Here is a 13,574-nt window from a genome sequence, read left to right as displayed (position 1 = left end):
TTACTCTTAGTTAAAGATGCATTTTGTGTATTTTATATTTCTTGCTCAAGTCTTTGATATTTTGTGGGTGATTTAGGCAATTGTGACAAAGCTGTTAACTACATTAGTACTAACTGCTACTAATAGTTGATAGGTTTCACATTTTATTTCAAATCTCTATTGCTGTGCTAGCTTGTCTTTTGATTCAGAAAACGAGCAACTTTTACTCTTTTTTTTCTTACTGTGTGTTTTTATATCACTTCTGCTTAAGCATTACAAGGGGTCTGCCTTCTGTTTGTAGTCTACTCCTGAAGAGGGTTATGTAGTGATAAAGCGTTATTATGCTCAGGATTTGGTTTTTGTGCCAGGAGACACAGCTGCTCATCAGGTATTATAAGCATCTTTCCTGAATGAATTGGACAAATAAAAGCCTAGAGTGATAAGGTTATTAAGTAGGGTGTCAGATAATAAGCACAAGGAAAATCCAACTAAAATTTCATTGGGTTTCCTCACACGTGTTAGGTATAATACTTTCCCTCACGCTAGATCACGATGAGTTGACCTAACATTTACATTGTACCCATGCTGTAAATACACTCCTGTAGTTACAGTAATTGTTTATAGGCATTATTTTTAGAGAGTCGTACAAAGGTAATTGTGTTTTCTGTCAAGTAAAGAGCCTGATTTCAATAGTGAGCGCATTTCTGTGCGACGATTAGGAGTCTTTGAAGTTAAAATGAAATACCAGTGCTTCTTAAAGACACCCAGGTCATGCATTTGTTGCATAAGGCTTTCTAGTGGAAGTCTACTTCATTCAGGTTTACTGTTGTAAAACTTGTCAAGTACATGGTCATTTTTCTGTTTTCAGAACAGAACAGAAAAAATATTTTCTGTTTTCACCCATTTGTCAGCCTTCACTGCAGCCTCATACAAATGTTTTGTTATGGAGTTTAAACTAATTAATCACACGTGTGTCCTGAACTTAGTGTATGAATTCTTAAGTGTATTAAGACTGATTATGCTACTTCATATTTGAGGGCCCTGGACTACTTTAGAAAGGCCTATGTTCTTTTAAATACATTAGCTTAATGAACTTTAGGGCTAAAGATGCTCCACGGGGAACGTGGTGGATTTTCCTTTCAATTTTGCTGATTTGAAAATAATTCAAGATACAGGCAAACTCTTTTCTGAGATTTCGTTTTGCTGTTTTACAGTTCACGGAGAGTGAGCAGGTTGAGGGTCTTAAGAACAGGGAATAGCGGGAGGGGGAAGCTTGATAACCTGGGACTATCTTTCCCAGATGAAATTAATCTTACTATTAGACAAACTCCTTCAGCAGCTGGCAAAACAGCAGGAACAAGTCGATTCTGCTTCCTTGGTTACAGGGAACGATAGTGCACTTGACCTTCAGAGGAACAGGGTCACAGAGAGGGCGTTTTAAAACAATACTGGCTGCTTTCTGTGATTGGAATCCTCAGTAATGGGGACTAGATGAAAATATCTGTGATCTGACTAAAAGTGACCTCGACATTTCTCTCGTATTGTTTCACCCTCAGAGCTTTGCTGAGGAAAAATGTAAATAAGACTGCAGGAAGAATTTGACACTGTAAGTACTGGAGTCTGTACGGTGTACAGCTAGGGAGCTCCAGGAAGAAAACAGCACTAAGTGTATTAAAGCAGATTATTTTTCCCCCGTCTCTTAAAATAAGTGTATTTGATGTGTTTTGTGTAGGGAAATTAGGGGGTTTTGAGCTATCTTTTATATTATATGTATTATTTTCTAACTATGTCTAAGTCACAGTGTTAGTGGTTACTTTTAAATGATCGTTGATTAAGCCTCCGTAAAATGTGGTACGCTGACGTTTTCTGTGATATACAGCCTACTTTGTTTCTTTCCTCATCTCGTGAAGATGAAGTATAATTTGAGACTATTTCCAGTCTTAAAGAAATAAAAGTGTATTTAACTTTTTCAAATAGATTTTTGAATTACAGAAGCGTACCATCGTTGACTTTGGAGGACTGGGGTTTTGCATGTAGAGCTTCCAAAGCAGTTGCTTTAAACATGATACAGGTTTCATGGTGTCAAGTTTCTTCTGAACAACAGATTAGAATGGTCAATGTTATGTTTTATCCTGTAAGTGAACCTAATATAAAGCTAAACTGTATTATCTTCCTGTATTTACTAGCCATTTGCTTTCAGAATACTTTGATGCAATTTATTTGGGAGTGTAATTAATAATAGCGTATTTTTTCCTATAGTATTTATATAAACTGTCTGAAGTTAACCTTGTAAACCTCTGATAGAACTTTTTTAGTGTTGCATATTCTTGGACTACTATTTTTTTTTCTTTTTAATATTTATACTTTAGAAGTAAAATTTGGTGCAGTTGACTGGGTAGGACCCTAATAAAGCATCACATATGTATCCATTCTGATCCTTTGTAGGTGTGTGACAATGCTCAAAGTAGAAATTTAGCTGTCAAACAAAATTACAGGAGATTTTTTTTTTTCCTCACTCTTGTAAATTGTGTATTTCAAAAAACATGTTCCCATTTTACATTTTATTTATTTACCATGGTTGTTCTGCTGTCAGCCGATGGCATGTGTATTCAGTCTGGAAAACAAACTTGAGATTTCTAGTAGCAGTCAGAAATTTAAAGCTGTTCTTATTCCACTGAGTATTAAGCAGGCAAACCTGAAAAGAAGGTAAAATTTTGCATTTGAGTCCTACACCATCCTGAGTATGTATGCATGTTAATAAGGGTATAAAAATAAATTACATGTGCACACGGAAGCATTTATAGGTATTAGACAAATTATTCTCCATTGGTGCACCGTATCTTCTCAGCCAAGAGAAGACTAAAATATTGTCTGTTTTCAGTTTAATAAATATATGTCCTTCAATATTTAAACATGAAAATGACATATCAGCATATAATGGCAGCTGGTCTCAAACTTACCCACCTTTACAGAGAGCTCACTGTTAGACTTAAGGTAACCAACTAGTGATGCAGTGAGGATGAGAAATAACTCGTATTAAACGAGACTGGAGTTGATCAGTAAAAATAACCTTTATATGAGGACGTGGTTCATTCTATAAAAACTGAGACAGCATTTTAAAGCATAAAGCACTGGCTTTCATATTGACATAGTACCTGGAACCACCATTGTACACTAGGACCCCGTTGCAGGAGGTACTTTACAAACCCAGAAAAAAAGAAATGGTTATTTAGTCCCAGAATGTTTACAGAAGAATTTTGATGCAGTTACCATATATATACTGTCGTTCTTTTTATAAGTTGCTGTAAATCCTTGAACAACATGGAAAAACAGATCTCTGTATTTTAATTTCCAAGCTGCCTGCAGTGCATCGTGGTGTTAGGTTCGAAGATGCTTCAGAAATAAGCTAGGGATTCTATAATTTAAGGTGAAAGAATTGGAAAACAGTTTTAAAAGATGTTCTTGCTCTAATTTAGACCTTTTAAAAGGTGCATAACTTAGATAATAATTTGGCATGGAAGATAAGGAGATCCTTGTTCAAATGTGTCCTCTACAGTCTTGATTTTGGTAGTCTCTTTTTTTTCTCGCCTAGGTATCTTGTTTTCTGCTGCTGGATGCCTTGTATCATCCAATAATTAGAAGAGTCTAATATTTCTACATCTCATTGTATATTTTCCTCATTTATCATGCAACTTTTGTGACTTGTGTATTAAAGATAATTAGTATGTCCAATTTAGGTTTTACAGTATATGGGACTACTTATGGTGCAGGCACTAGGGGAGTAGAACAGGACGGCTTCATTAAGTGCTGTGTATTTTAACACCTTTGCTTCCCCAAAGAGACTGCAGTAAATTTTCCTTGCTATCCAAACTGGTTTTTCTTCCTTTACATCACAAACAAACTTTTTTGTATATTAAACAGGAAAGCTTACAAAATTAAGATTTTTCGAGGCAAGCTTAAATAATGACTAAATTGACACTGCCCTGTTGTCCAGCTATATAGGTTTTGATAAACAAAAATCATTCCAAGATTGTTTAAAAGAGGATTTAATAAAAACAACTTGTGAGCTTCCTGGTTTTGGCCACGTCACTGCAGATGTTAAACGCTAATTTGATACTCTCAAATTCCCATATAGAATGCAATTATTATAATCAGTCATACATAAAACACAGCCCTATAGATTCTGTGGGACAATGTAAATGTGTACTTAGGGGGTATTTATGAAAACACAAATTATTGTTTACAATCACAATTTACAAGTATTGTAAACGATACAATTTACAATATAAAATTATTTTAAGTTATGAAATTAGCAAAATGTAAAATCTGTTTTAAAATGTAAGTAAGATTTATTTAGCATTAGACAAACTTATGTAAAAATCTAGGCTATGTGCTATATGCATTGTTTTCAAATACGTAGTCATGGGTTAAACTGAGTATAGAAGAAATCCCTAGTGCCATATTCTGTTCATGCTTTTTATAGAGTACATCACTGCAGTATTTTATTCCAATTGCAATGGAACATCTGTATAAATTTATGTTGTATTGTAAGAATTTACAATGCTGGTTATTCAGATATGCTGCATGTGTAAAATTTGCTGTCAGCAGTCTTTTAAATATTACTGTGTTTTTCCATCATTTTATATAAAAACTTTCAATAAAGAATGTGACCTAAAAAGTATCTATGTTGTGCTGCATATGGTAATGTCACCTCTGGAGCTGCTGTAGTCTACACCACAAGACTAGTGTCTTGTGTGCACTACCTGTTGTTCAAACATTTTTGCAACATTTTTGAAAATACTGGTGAACATATGCAGTATATGGCTTTAGAAACAAGTTATCTCTCCTTTGTTTTGAATTTTCTCAGAAGAGTCAAAACATTGAGCCATGTCATGGACAAGTAACTTGTAAAATGCACCAAGAAAGCAGAGCTTTCATAATGAATACAGCACAAATAAGCACATGTAATTTTCTTCTAAGTTACTGTATTAGAAGTAGCAGAATGATTTAGCTTTCCCTCTACTCTATTGAAACAAACAAACAAAAAGAGATCTGGAACTAATCATGTTCTAATTCTTCAAGAACTTCCAGGATATTTTTGATATACCTTGTTCTGATATTGTTCGGTTAAGCCCAGTTTTTCGTGTGGTCAGGTTCCAAACTATGAAGTACAAAAAAGCATGTACCAATAGCGAAAAAAATGCATATAGACACCTACATCTGCAGATACTTCTCTGTGTTAAAGACTGATATAATAGCTTCAGCTCGTGTTTATATATGAAAAAGCCTAAAATAATACTAAACCAGGTACTTTTTATAAGCATCTGCATATCCTAAGCTTAATAAAAACGGGACTGGATGGCTGTGGGGAGTGGCAAGCAGTACCGTTCTATCTGAGAGCTGACTGTGAGGACTAGGATACAAGTGCTTCTCCTATACTACACTTACAATTATTAAGAAGGAACAGTTAGTACTACCAGTTGCATCAATAAATCTGAGGATGAACAAGCACGAAGTCTAAATACGCACAACTAGAATTATGTGTGTAGATGTACGCTGCCAATGCCCTATCCCCTCTGTAAACAGAAGGTAAAGGCTGTCAAGCCAATGTTATCTTGCATATTTAATTTAGCAGTTGTGCTCTGAAAACAGCTACGCAAGGGGTGTTTTTCAAGCTTTTTCTAGGTATTCAGAACTAGATTTCCATTATAGTTTGGTGCTCTAGAAAGCTATAGACTAGAACAAGAAACAGTAGTATTCGGTTGTAGTGCCACATTTAATCTCTGTCATGCTAGTGAAACCCTCACTAGAATAACAAGAATTAACCACATACACCTGAATAAATTGGTGATCTGTTGGAGCATAGATTCCAGAAAAATCTGCGCCACTGAAGTAGAAAAACAGAAATTGGGGGACACTAAAAAGAGGGCGAGGACATGAGCACACTGAACAACTGGAATTCTACTATATTCTACTGTCTAAACCTCAGATACCCAGATAACCAGACATCTTAATTTTAACTTTTTACCTTAAAAATATTGGACAGTTAAAATTGTTCTTACTTCTACTTGAAAAATGAAATTGATGTATTCTCCAAGTGAGCTGTATAGACACCACGCTTTCAGAAGGCTTCATAGATGAAATAAGGTCAGACACATAAAAACTAAAGGCCAGTTTGGGAGATAGGAGTCCTGTGCGCTTTTCCAGCAGATTCTGTATATCTCTTGTCCCATATATGATCCAGAGGTTGAGGACATTTTTATTTAAGGGCCTAGAGAAAGCTTTTCTAAATTTGGGCTACCTGAAAATTTAAAAAGTAGTTCATGAAATACTTTAAAATTATTAAAAGATTAAATATTTAACATTATACATTATTGTGTATACAGTGTATTTTGTTTTTTACAGAAGCAAAAAATGAGGCAAGTATATAATTGAAAATTGAGAAAAGTATTTCTGCATTTCAGTAAGCTGAAGGATTGCATAGTAATTATCCAGTGATTGATCTGGGGCAGGGTGATGGTTGTTTGGTTTTGTAGTTTTGGTTATCTATTGGATTAATTCTGTTCCCAGAAAAAGCTGATATTCTGGTAATTCACTGAAAATAAATCCAAGTTGGTTTAATGACTGTAACCTTTCAAAAAAATTTAGATTCCATACTACAGGGCCATCTGATCTTTAATAAATGTATGTATTTTTAAAACTGTTCAGTAATATAACAGTAAATTAAAATTCTGTACGTTATTTACAGGTGCAGACTGTTCAGACTTCGCTATCTGAATCTCCAGTGATGACCAGCCCTTCCCAACGTATCCAGATAATTTCCACAGACTCCTCTGTAGCTTCACCGCAACGCATTCAGGTAAAGATCCATTGATTAAGTAACTAACTATTACATCTTCTTTTTTTTCTCCTTCTCCCACTTAGGTTTATACAAAAGCATGATAAAGTCTATGGAAGAATTCCTTAAATTTTGTGAGAACAGATCATTTTTAGTGCAAACTAAAATTCTTTTTCTCCCTCCGCATGTATTTGGTGATGACTACTTGGCTGTGTATAATAATTGTACTGGTGATGCAGTCAGTGAGGAATATTTGCAGAGGTTAAACTTAGCCTATGTGTAGAAGTCTCCTGAGCTCTAGCCATAGCAAATGGCCGGATGTTGTCAACAGAACACCCGAGATCATCTCCAGGGGCATTCCCCCTCTCTCCCTCCGTGCAATATTTAGGAGCCAGTGGGAGACTAGCCTGTTTAGGATAAAGTTAGCCTTTGGAAATGCTGCACGGTGGGTCGTTGTTACTGATAGATAATATAAAGATAGCATGAACGTATCAGAATGTATGCAGTGACAAATGATATAAGAACTGTTAAGTATTAATGTTACTAGGGTGGCAGTACTGCAGTACTGAGCTTTTGCCCTCCTTGACCTTGTTCTGTGCTGGTACAATACTCCCACGTACTGCTGCTGGAGGTGGTGCTGGAGAAGAGGATCTTGTACTCCAGGGCATTTGGAACAGTCCTGGCGATGCAGCCTCCATCCCAGGATGGACTCTTCTTGGGATATGTCTTGATCAGCGTGGGTGGGTACTGCCCCTATGAACAGCCCTGAAAACACTTTTTAAATGTTTTCGACATTGTCATTGTACTTACTATACATGATAGATTTTTTTCAGTAATGTTATTTTCAAAGATTCAAATTGCAGCATGTATAACATACATCATTAGTTTTTCTTATGAACCTAAATATCATTCACTTCTTATCCAGCCTATTTTTTTTGTCTTAGTTATTTATAATCATCCGTGCTTATATCTGATCCATGAAAAATTATACAGAACTCTCTATAATTTTTCTCTATAGACAGCACCAAGGAGATGTTCTTCAGTTATCAACAACATTTAGCTATGTATTTTATCTAAGATGTTATTCCTTCAAGTTATCAACAAAAGGTGGAATCAGGCAGCCTTATTGTTTCACATGGTGATTCTCAAGATTCTGTTATGATCGAAGGTTTCTCTTTTTGGTACAGTTATCTGGTGTCATAATATCTATTTTGCCTGGTAGAGTAACCATATCAATATGTATCAATATTTCATTGCAAGGTAGATGTTCTCACAACATGTATAACTGAAGCATACTGAATATTCAGCATTCATAAGGTAGGCATTTACATTGTAACTTTTGTTCAATTCTGCAAAATAATCTACCTCCTTCTATCACTGATGTTTCTGAAAAGCAACCTATGACCTCATGATGAAGGAGAATACTAGGATGAGAAAAGAGTATTCCTGCTTCCTCAGAACAAATACAGGCAATATCATAGTGGTGTCAGATGTAATCCAAGATGAGATTTCACTGTGAATTGTCCCGTTAGTTAAGATCTATATTAAAATGATGGATGCTGAAGAAATCTTGGCAGGGAAGACTCTGGGGAGCTTAACAACTTAACAGTTTTACAACGAGACTGAGGGGTAATGATTGTCCTTTAACCTTCGAGCTGCTTTGGAGCTTTATGTTTGTAGACTCCATACACTTAGGCACTGAAATGTTTATGCATGAGAGACCTAAAATGGCTTATTCTATTCTGGAAATATAAGAATCGAGAGTCTCTGAAAAGCTCTGTCTTGTCCAAAATTCAATAGTAGGCTGGCTCCATCCCCAGCTTTGAGTACCATTTCCTCTGTGCAGGTTTCTTAAGGTTTGCAATCACAAAATGTGAGATGAAGCTTTCCTGAAGAGTTTCTGTAATCTAGAAAAATCATCAGCTCTGTAATTCAGCTCCTGCTTTGGGTAGTTCTAATGCCTTTTTAAGGCATTCTAGCTTAGTAAAACTATTAGCATAGTCTTACTATTAAACTATTAGCATATGTCTTACTTTCTCTGTAAGACATATTATACAAAAAAGGACATGGCAACTAGATAAAAAGTCTAGGTAATCAAAATTAGGGAAATAAATACACTGTTACTGTGACACCTAATACAGTCAGTTATATATATCAGTCTGTGTAAATTCACTTCACATTTTATTTTCAGTAGTAGTTTTAACTCTGACATTAAGCCAAATACCTAAATGAATTATATCAAAATAGCTTTCATAGTCAGGTGTATACAAAATGAATACAGATCTGAAGAATGTATCACTATGTCTTTTTTGCCAGCTGGAGTAATTTTTAATTTAATGTTTTTATAATTGATCTGGAGGTAGGAGTCGAATGTACATTAAGTAAACTTGTCGATGATACTAAATGAGGAGGAGCTGTGCACTGCCTTGAGGCTAGAGAGGCCTTACAGAGAGATCTGGATAGACTAGAGAGCTGGGTAGCTGCCAACCATATGAAATTTAACAAGAGCTGGTGCTGGATTCTGCACCTGGGATGGGGTAATCCTGGTTATATGTACAAATAGGGGGATGAGAGGCTGGAGAGCAGCCCCTCAGAAAGAGATCTGTGGGTTTGGGTCAACAGCAAGTTGAACAGGAGTCAGAAGTGTGCCTTGGCAGCCAAAGAGGCCAACTGTGTCCTGAGGTGCATCAAGCACAGCATCACTAGCCGAACGAGGGAGGCAATTGTCCCACTCTGCACTGCACTGGTGCGTGCAGTTTTGGGCGCCTCAACATAAGAAGGACATCAAACTATTAGAATGTGTCCAGAGGAGGGCGACCAAGATGGTGAAGGGTCTTGAGAGCAAGAATTAAGAGGAGTGGCTGAGGTCACTTGGCTTGTTCAACTTGGAGAAGAGAATGTTGTGAGGGGTGACCTCATCGCAGTCTACAGCATCCTCAAGGAGGGCAGCGGAGGGTGCCGATCTCCTCTCTCTGGTGACCAGCAACAGGACACGAGGAAATGGAATGAAGCTGCATCAGGGGCAGTTCGCATTGGACATTAAGAAAAGGTTCTTCACTGAGAGGGTGGTCGGTCACTGGAACAGGCTCGCCAGGGAAGTCGTCACAGCACCAAGCCTGTCAGAGGTCAGGGAGCGTCTGGACGGTGCTCTTAGTCGTATGGTTTAGCGTTAGGTAGTCCTGCGAGGAGCAGGGAGTTGGACTCGACGATTCTTACGGGTGCAGTCCACTCAAGATATCCTATGATTCTATTAAATTTCTGTGATGCTGTTTCACTAGGCAGAGTATACCCTGCATATCCACCTGCCATTCATCAGCTGCAGTCCTTAACGTTACATTTTGTTCTTATCGTGTCTGGGATCCACTGTATCTAACTCCTTTTGTACAGTTAAATGTGATTACAAGATCTCTCCATGTGTCTTCATTATTAACAATATTGGACGCACACTTTTCACAACTATGTGTAGTATTTTCCGTCTATGCGGTAGGTATGTAGATACATATATATTATATACATACATATTTGGTTTGATTTTACTGTTTTGCACTTATGTAGGTAGCTGCAATAATTTTGCACCAGTGTAATGAATGTAAAAATAGCGAAATAATAAATAGCAAGGACAATTATCAGAGAATATCATATAATACTGAAGCAGGATGGACGATTTTAAAATGTAAAGTTTACTGTGGCTCATAAAATTCTTCAATGTGTTTTACAGATTGTGACAGATCAGCAAACAGGTCAAAAAATCCAAATAGTGACAGCAGTGGACTCAGCTGTGTCTCCAAAGCAACAGTTTATTTTAGCCAGTCCAGATGGAACTGGTGCAGGAAAGGTGATATTGGCAGCACCTGAGACATCTAATGCCAAACAGGTTATCTTTACCACCACAGACAACATTGTGCCAGGCAGAATTCAGGTAAATATAGTAACTGAGATAGACCATAGATTTTGGGGTTTCATTTTTAATTGCAAGAAGGGAAGAATTCTGTTGACTGCAAAAGTGAGGAGCTCATTTGTACTGAACAAAGCTAGGAGTTGTATTTGGAATTTGTTTTGCTATGACTGTTTCAACAGTCTCACTATTGACAGTAAAAACACTCATTCACTTGCATTTTATGGTGTTTAACTTAATTCCAGATGTCATACTTATTCTCAAATTCAGCCACCTCTTCCCAGCTGATACACCAGTCTTGTTCTGTAGGCAAAGCTCCTTACTTTCATGTCAGAAGAACATAATGGCTAATTACCTCTTTTTGTTCTGGAATTTTGTTTCAGATAGTGACAGACTCTGCTTCAGTGGAACGTTTGCTGGGAAAAGCTGATGTTCAGCGGCCCCAGGTAGTAGAATATTGCGTAGTCTGTGGTGATAAAGCATCAGGTAAGGAAGCACAGAAAGCAGTAGTCAGGAAACTTGACTGAAAGGATGACTGGGATGAAGGAAGGAGGTTTCATGTATTTTACCTGATTTTAGCCATGCTGATGACAAAAGCAATTGAGTCTAAAATGGAAAAAGAAAACATTATACTTTGTATCTATAAACACAGCATAGTTAAACTCTGCTTGGAAGAATATTAGTTTGTACTTCAACTGAAATGTACAATAAATGGGCATGTGCTGAAAGCCAAATAACGATTGAATAGCTCCTAGTAACTGAAAGGGACTATTTGAAGCGTTTAGTCCGGTTCCCCACGGCTATGGGCAGTAAACACGGCACCTAGAAAAGCCCACCTGCTCCAGGAAAACACTTCTTAGTGCTCTCTAACAAACTTAAGACTTCCCAGTAGATTTTGATCTTTTACCATCACAGGAAAAGGCAAGTAGAGATCAAGTGAATCCTCAGTGTTTCAGATCCATCCAGTAACAAGGAGTCTACGACATAAAACTTCTACATTAGCCAAGGAAGCAGGCTGTGCTTTCATGGTACAGAGAAGACATCTTTCTGTCTCTTTGTCTTGCTTTCTTTTATTTTGTGTTTATGTAATTACAACAATACCAGAATTGATGTGTATAGGAATTTTAAATTAAGATTGCATTTCAAATTTTATTGTAAAATTACTTATGTTCTGAAATGACTTAAACTCTTAGCCTGTATGTTCTTTTAACATACCCTATAATCTGTAACAGCAGGTACAATTGCATCTGTACTTGTCCAGAAAGGGAGCTACCACTTCACAGGCCTCTCATTCAGAAATAGGCTTAGCCTTCCTCTCTTCTCTTTAGTCTCCCACCAAAAAGCCCTGACAATAGGTAAACAAGAAACATCCTGTAAGACTTTAACAATGCTTTCATGGTCCAAAATGATGGTAAAAATACAAAATAAATTTAAAGGGTGACTTTTACAATGTTTTACTTGCTTAAGATAAATATTTTTATGCTAAAATATAATTTCCATGTGATAACAATATATATGTTTCCTAGGTCGTCACTATGGTGCTGTCAGTTGTGAGGGATGCAAAGGTTTCTTTAAAAGGAGTGTGAGGAAGAATTTGACCTACAGTTGTCGTAGCAACCAGGACTGTATCATCAATAAACACCATCGGAATCGCTGCCAGTTTTGTAGGCTTAAGAAATGTCTGGAGATGGGCATGAAAATGGAATGTGAGTGTTAAGTACCCAATGTGATACTCTGCCTACCAAAGAATAAGTACATGGCCTACTACTTTTTAGGGTGTTCTCTCCATTTCGGTGTATGTTGCTTGAAGGAAACAGAACTTTCAGCAGCCAAAGCATCTACTGTACCTTTCTTTCATCACCATGTTATGTTTGAAGTGCAGTAGTAATTTGCTTTGAACAATGTCTCATACTACTGTAGTCTTTGAGGAGCCCAGTTAGAGCCTCACTTAGAATGTATGTTACAAACACTGTATGTTTATAATACAAAGTATTTTAACATGGATAGACATAAATCCGAGTCTAATGTTCCATGTTCAGAATCTGCTTTCCTTCTCATTTATTTTTGCTGCTTTTTTATCCAATGATAGAATATAGTTGATGTCCTTTTTTTTTTTCCTTTTTTAATTTTTATGTTAATTTGGTCATTTGTTCGCACTGTATTATGAGGCATTGTATAAACTGTCATATTTTAAACAATATACTTTCATGTTTGTATGCAGTGCTTTGTGCAATTCCAGTGCTAGCATCCAAACACCTCTTCCAGTGTATTTTGTTTCCAATTTATAGCACCTCTGCTTCTTCAGTCCAGCACTTCATGAAGCCTATTATCTGGTTGTTTTGTGATAAATTTATGGAGGATTTAAAGGGAAGCAACAAATACTTTTCTTTTTTCCACTCTGATCTAGGCAGGAGAAGTTCAGCCACTGAGTTCAAGGGAGGCAGAACTTTACGCTGTGAATCGTGAGATAGTTGTTGTATTTGCACTCTGGAACTCCAGACCTGTAGTGATGATTGCTGTGCTGTGCACACACTGTGCTGAGTATAGGGGGAGATATTTGTACAAGACAAACGGCTGCATTTACAGAAGCTAAACCTTTCTTATCGCAGTATGATTAGGATATATACTCACTCTATTGGGCATTGGGTCAGGTTTCTGATTAATATTTATGTATCCACCAAGCCAACAAAATGGATATACCTACTTTTAAGGGCCTAAGTTTTGCTGACAGTAACAATATTAGCAAAAATAAAATCAGAAACTAAATAACTCTTGCTGGTTATGAGGATAGAGAGAGACATATCCATGTATTTTACTGTTACATTCAAAAGGGCTGTAGAGCAGGGCTGTATTTTTTCGTTT

The 13,574-nt window shown here is 36.7% G+C and overlaps 1 protein-coding gene and 1 long non-coding RNA gene across 11 annotated transcripts in view; one reads left to right on the top strand and one right to left on the bottom strand.

Moving 5' to 3' along the window:
- The window catches only part of LOC137668189 (uncharacterized), a 41,116-nt gene that overhangs the window by 4,966 nt on the left and 22,576 nt on the right, over positions 1–13,574 (bottom strand). For 5 of the 6 annotated variants that reach the window (XR_011048885.1, XR_011048887.1, XR_011048888.1 and 2 more), the window contains exons 4-6: positions 11,282–11,318; positions 11,068–11,178; positions 2,553–2,674 (exon numbers count right to left, since the gene is read on the bottom strand). This is a non-coding gene — a long non-coding RNA (uncharacterized lncRNA). Of the gene's footprint in view, positions 1–2,552; positions 2,675–6,041; positions 6,281–11,067; positions 11,179–11,281; positions 11,319–13,574 lie in introns of all 6 variants that reach the window. The other variant, XR_011048886.1, reaches the window with a different exon arrangement.
- The window catches only part of NR2C2 (nuclear receptor subfamily 2 group C member 2), a 42,152-nt gene that overhangs the window by 7,862 nt on the left and 20,716 nt on the right, over positions 1–13,574 (top strand). For all 5 annotated transcript variants that reach the window (XM_068409514.1, XM_068409516.1, XM_068409515.1 and 2 more), the window contains 4 exons: positions 6,728–6,838; positions 10,536–10,736; positions 11,096–11,198; positions 12,239–12,418. In XM_068409514.1, the coding sequence (XP_068265615.1) occupies positions 6,728–6,838; positions 10,536–10,736; positions 11,096–11,198; positions 12,239–12,418 (595 nt within the window). The remainder of the gene's footprint in view (positions 1–6,727; positions 6,839–10,535; positions 10,737–11,095; positions 11,199–12,238; positions 12,419–13,574) is intronic.

The sequence above is a fragment of the Nyctibius grandis genome, chromosome 10, assembly GCF_013368605.1.
Source record: "Nyctibius grandis isolate bNycGra1 chromosome 10, bNycGra1.pri, whole genome shotgun sequence".
NCBI classification, from domain to species: Eukaryota; Metazoa; Chordata; class Aves; order Nyctibiiformes; family Nyctibiidae; genus Nyctibius; species Nyctibius grandis.
The sequence above is the reverse complement of the archived record's forward strand: the minus strand, read 5'-3'. Positions and strand labels throughout refer to the sequence as shown.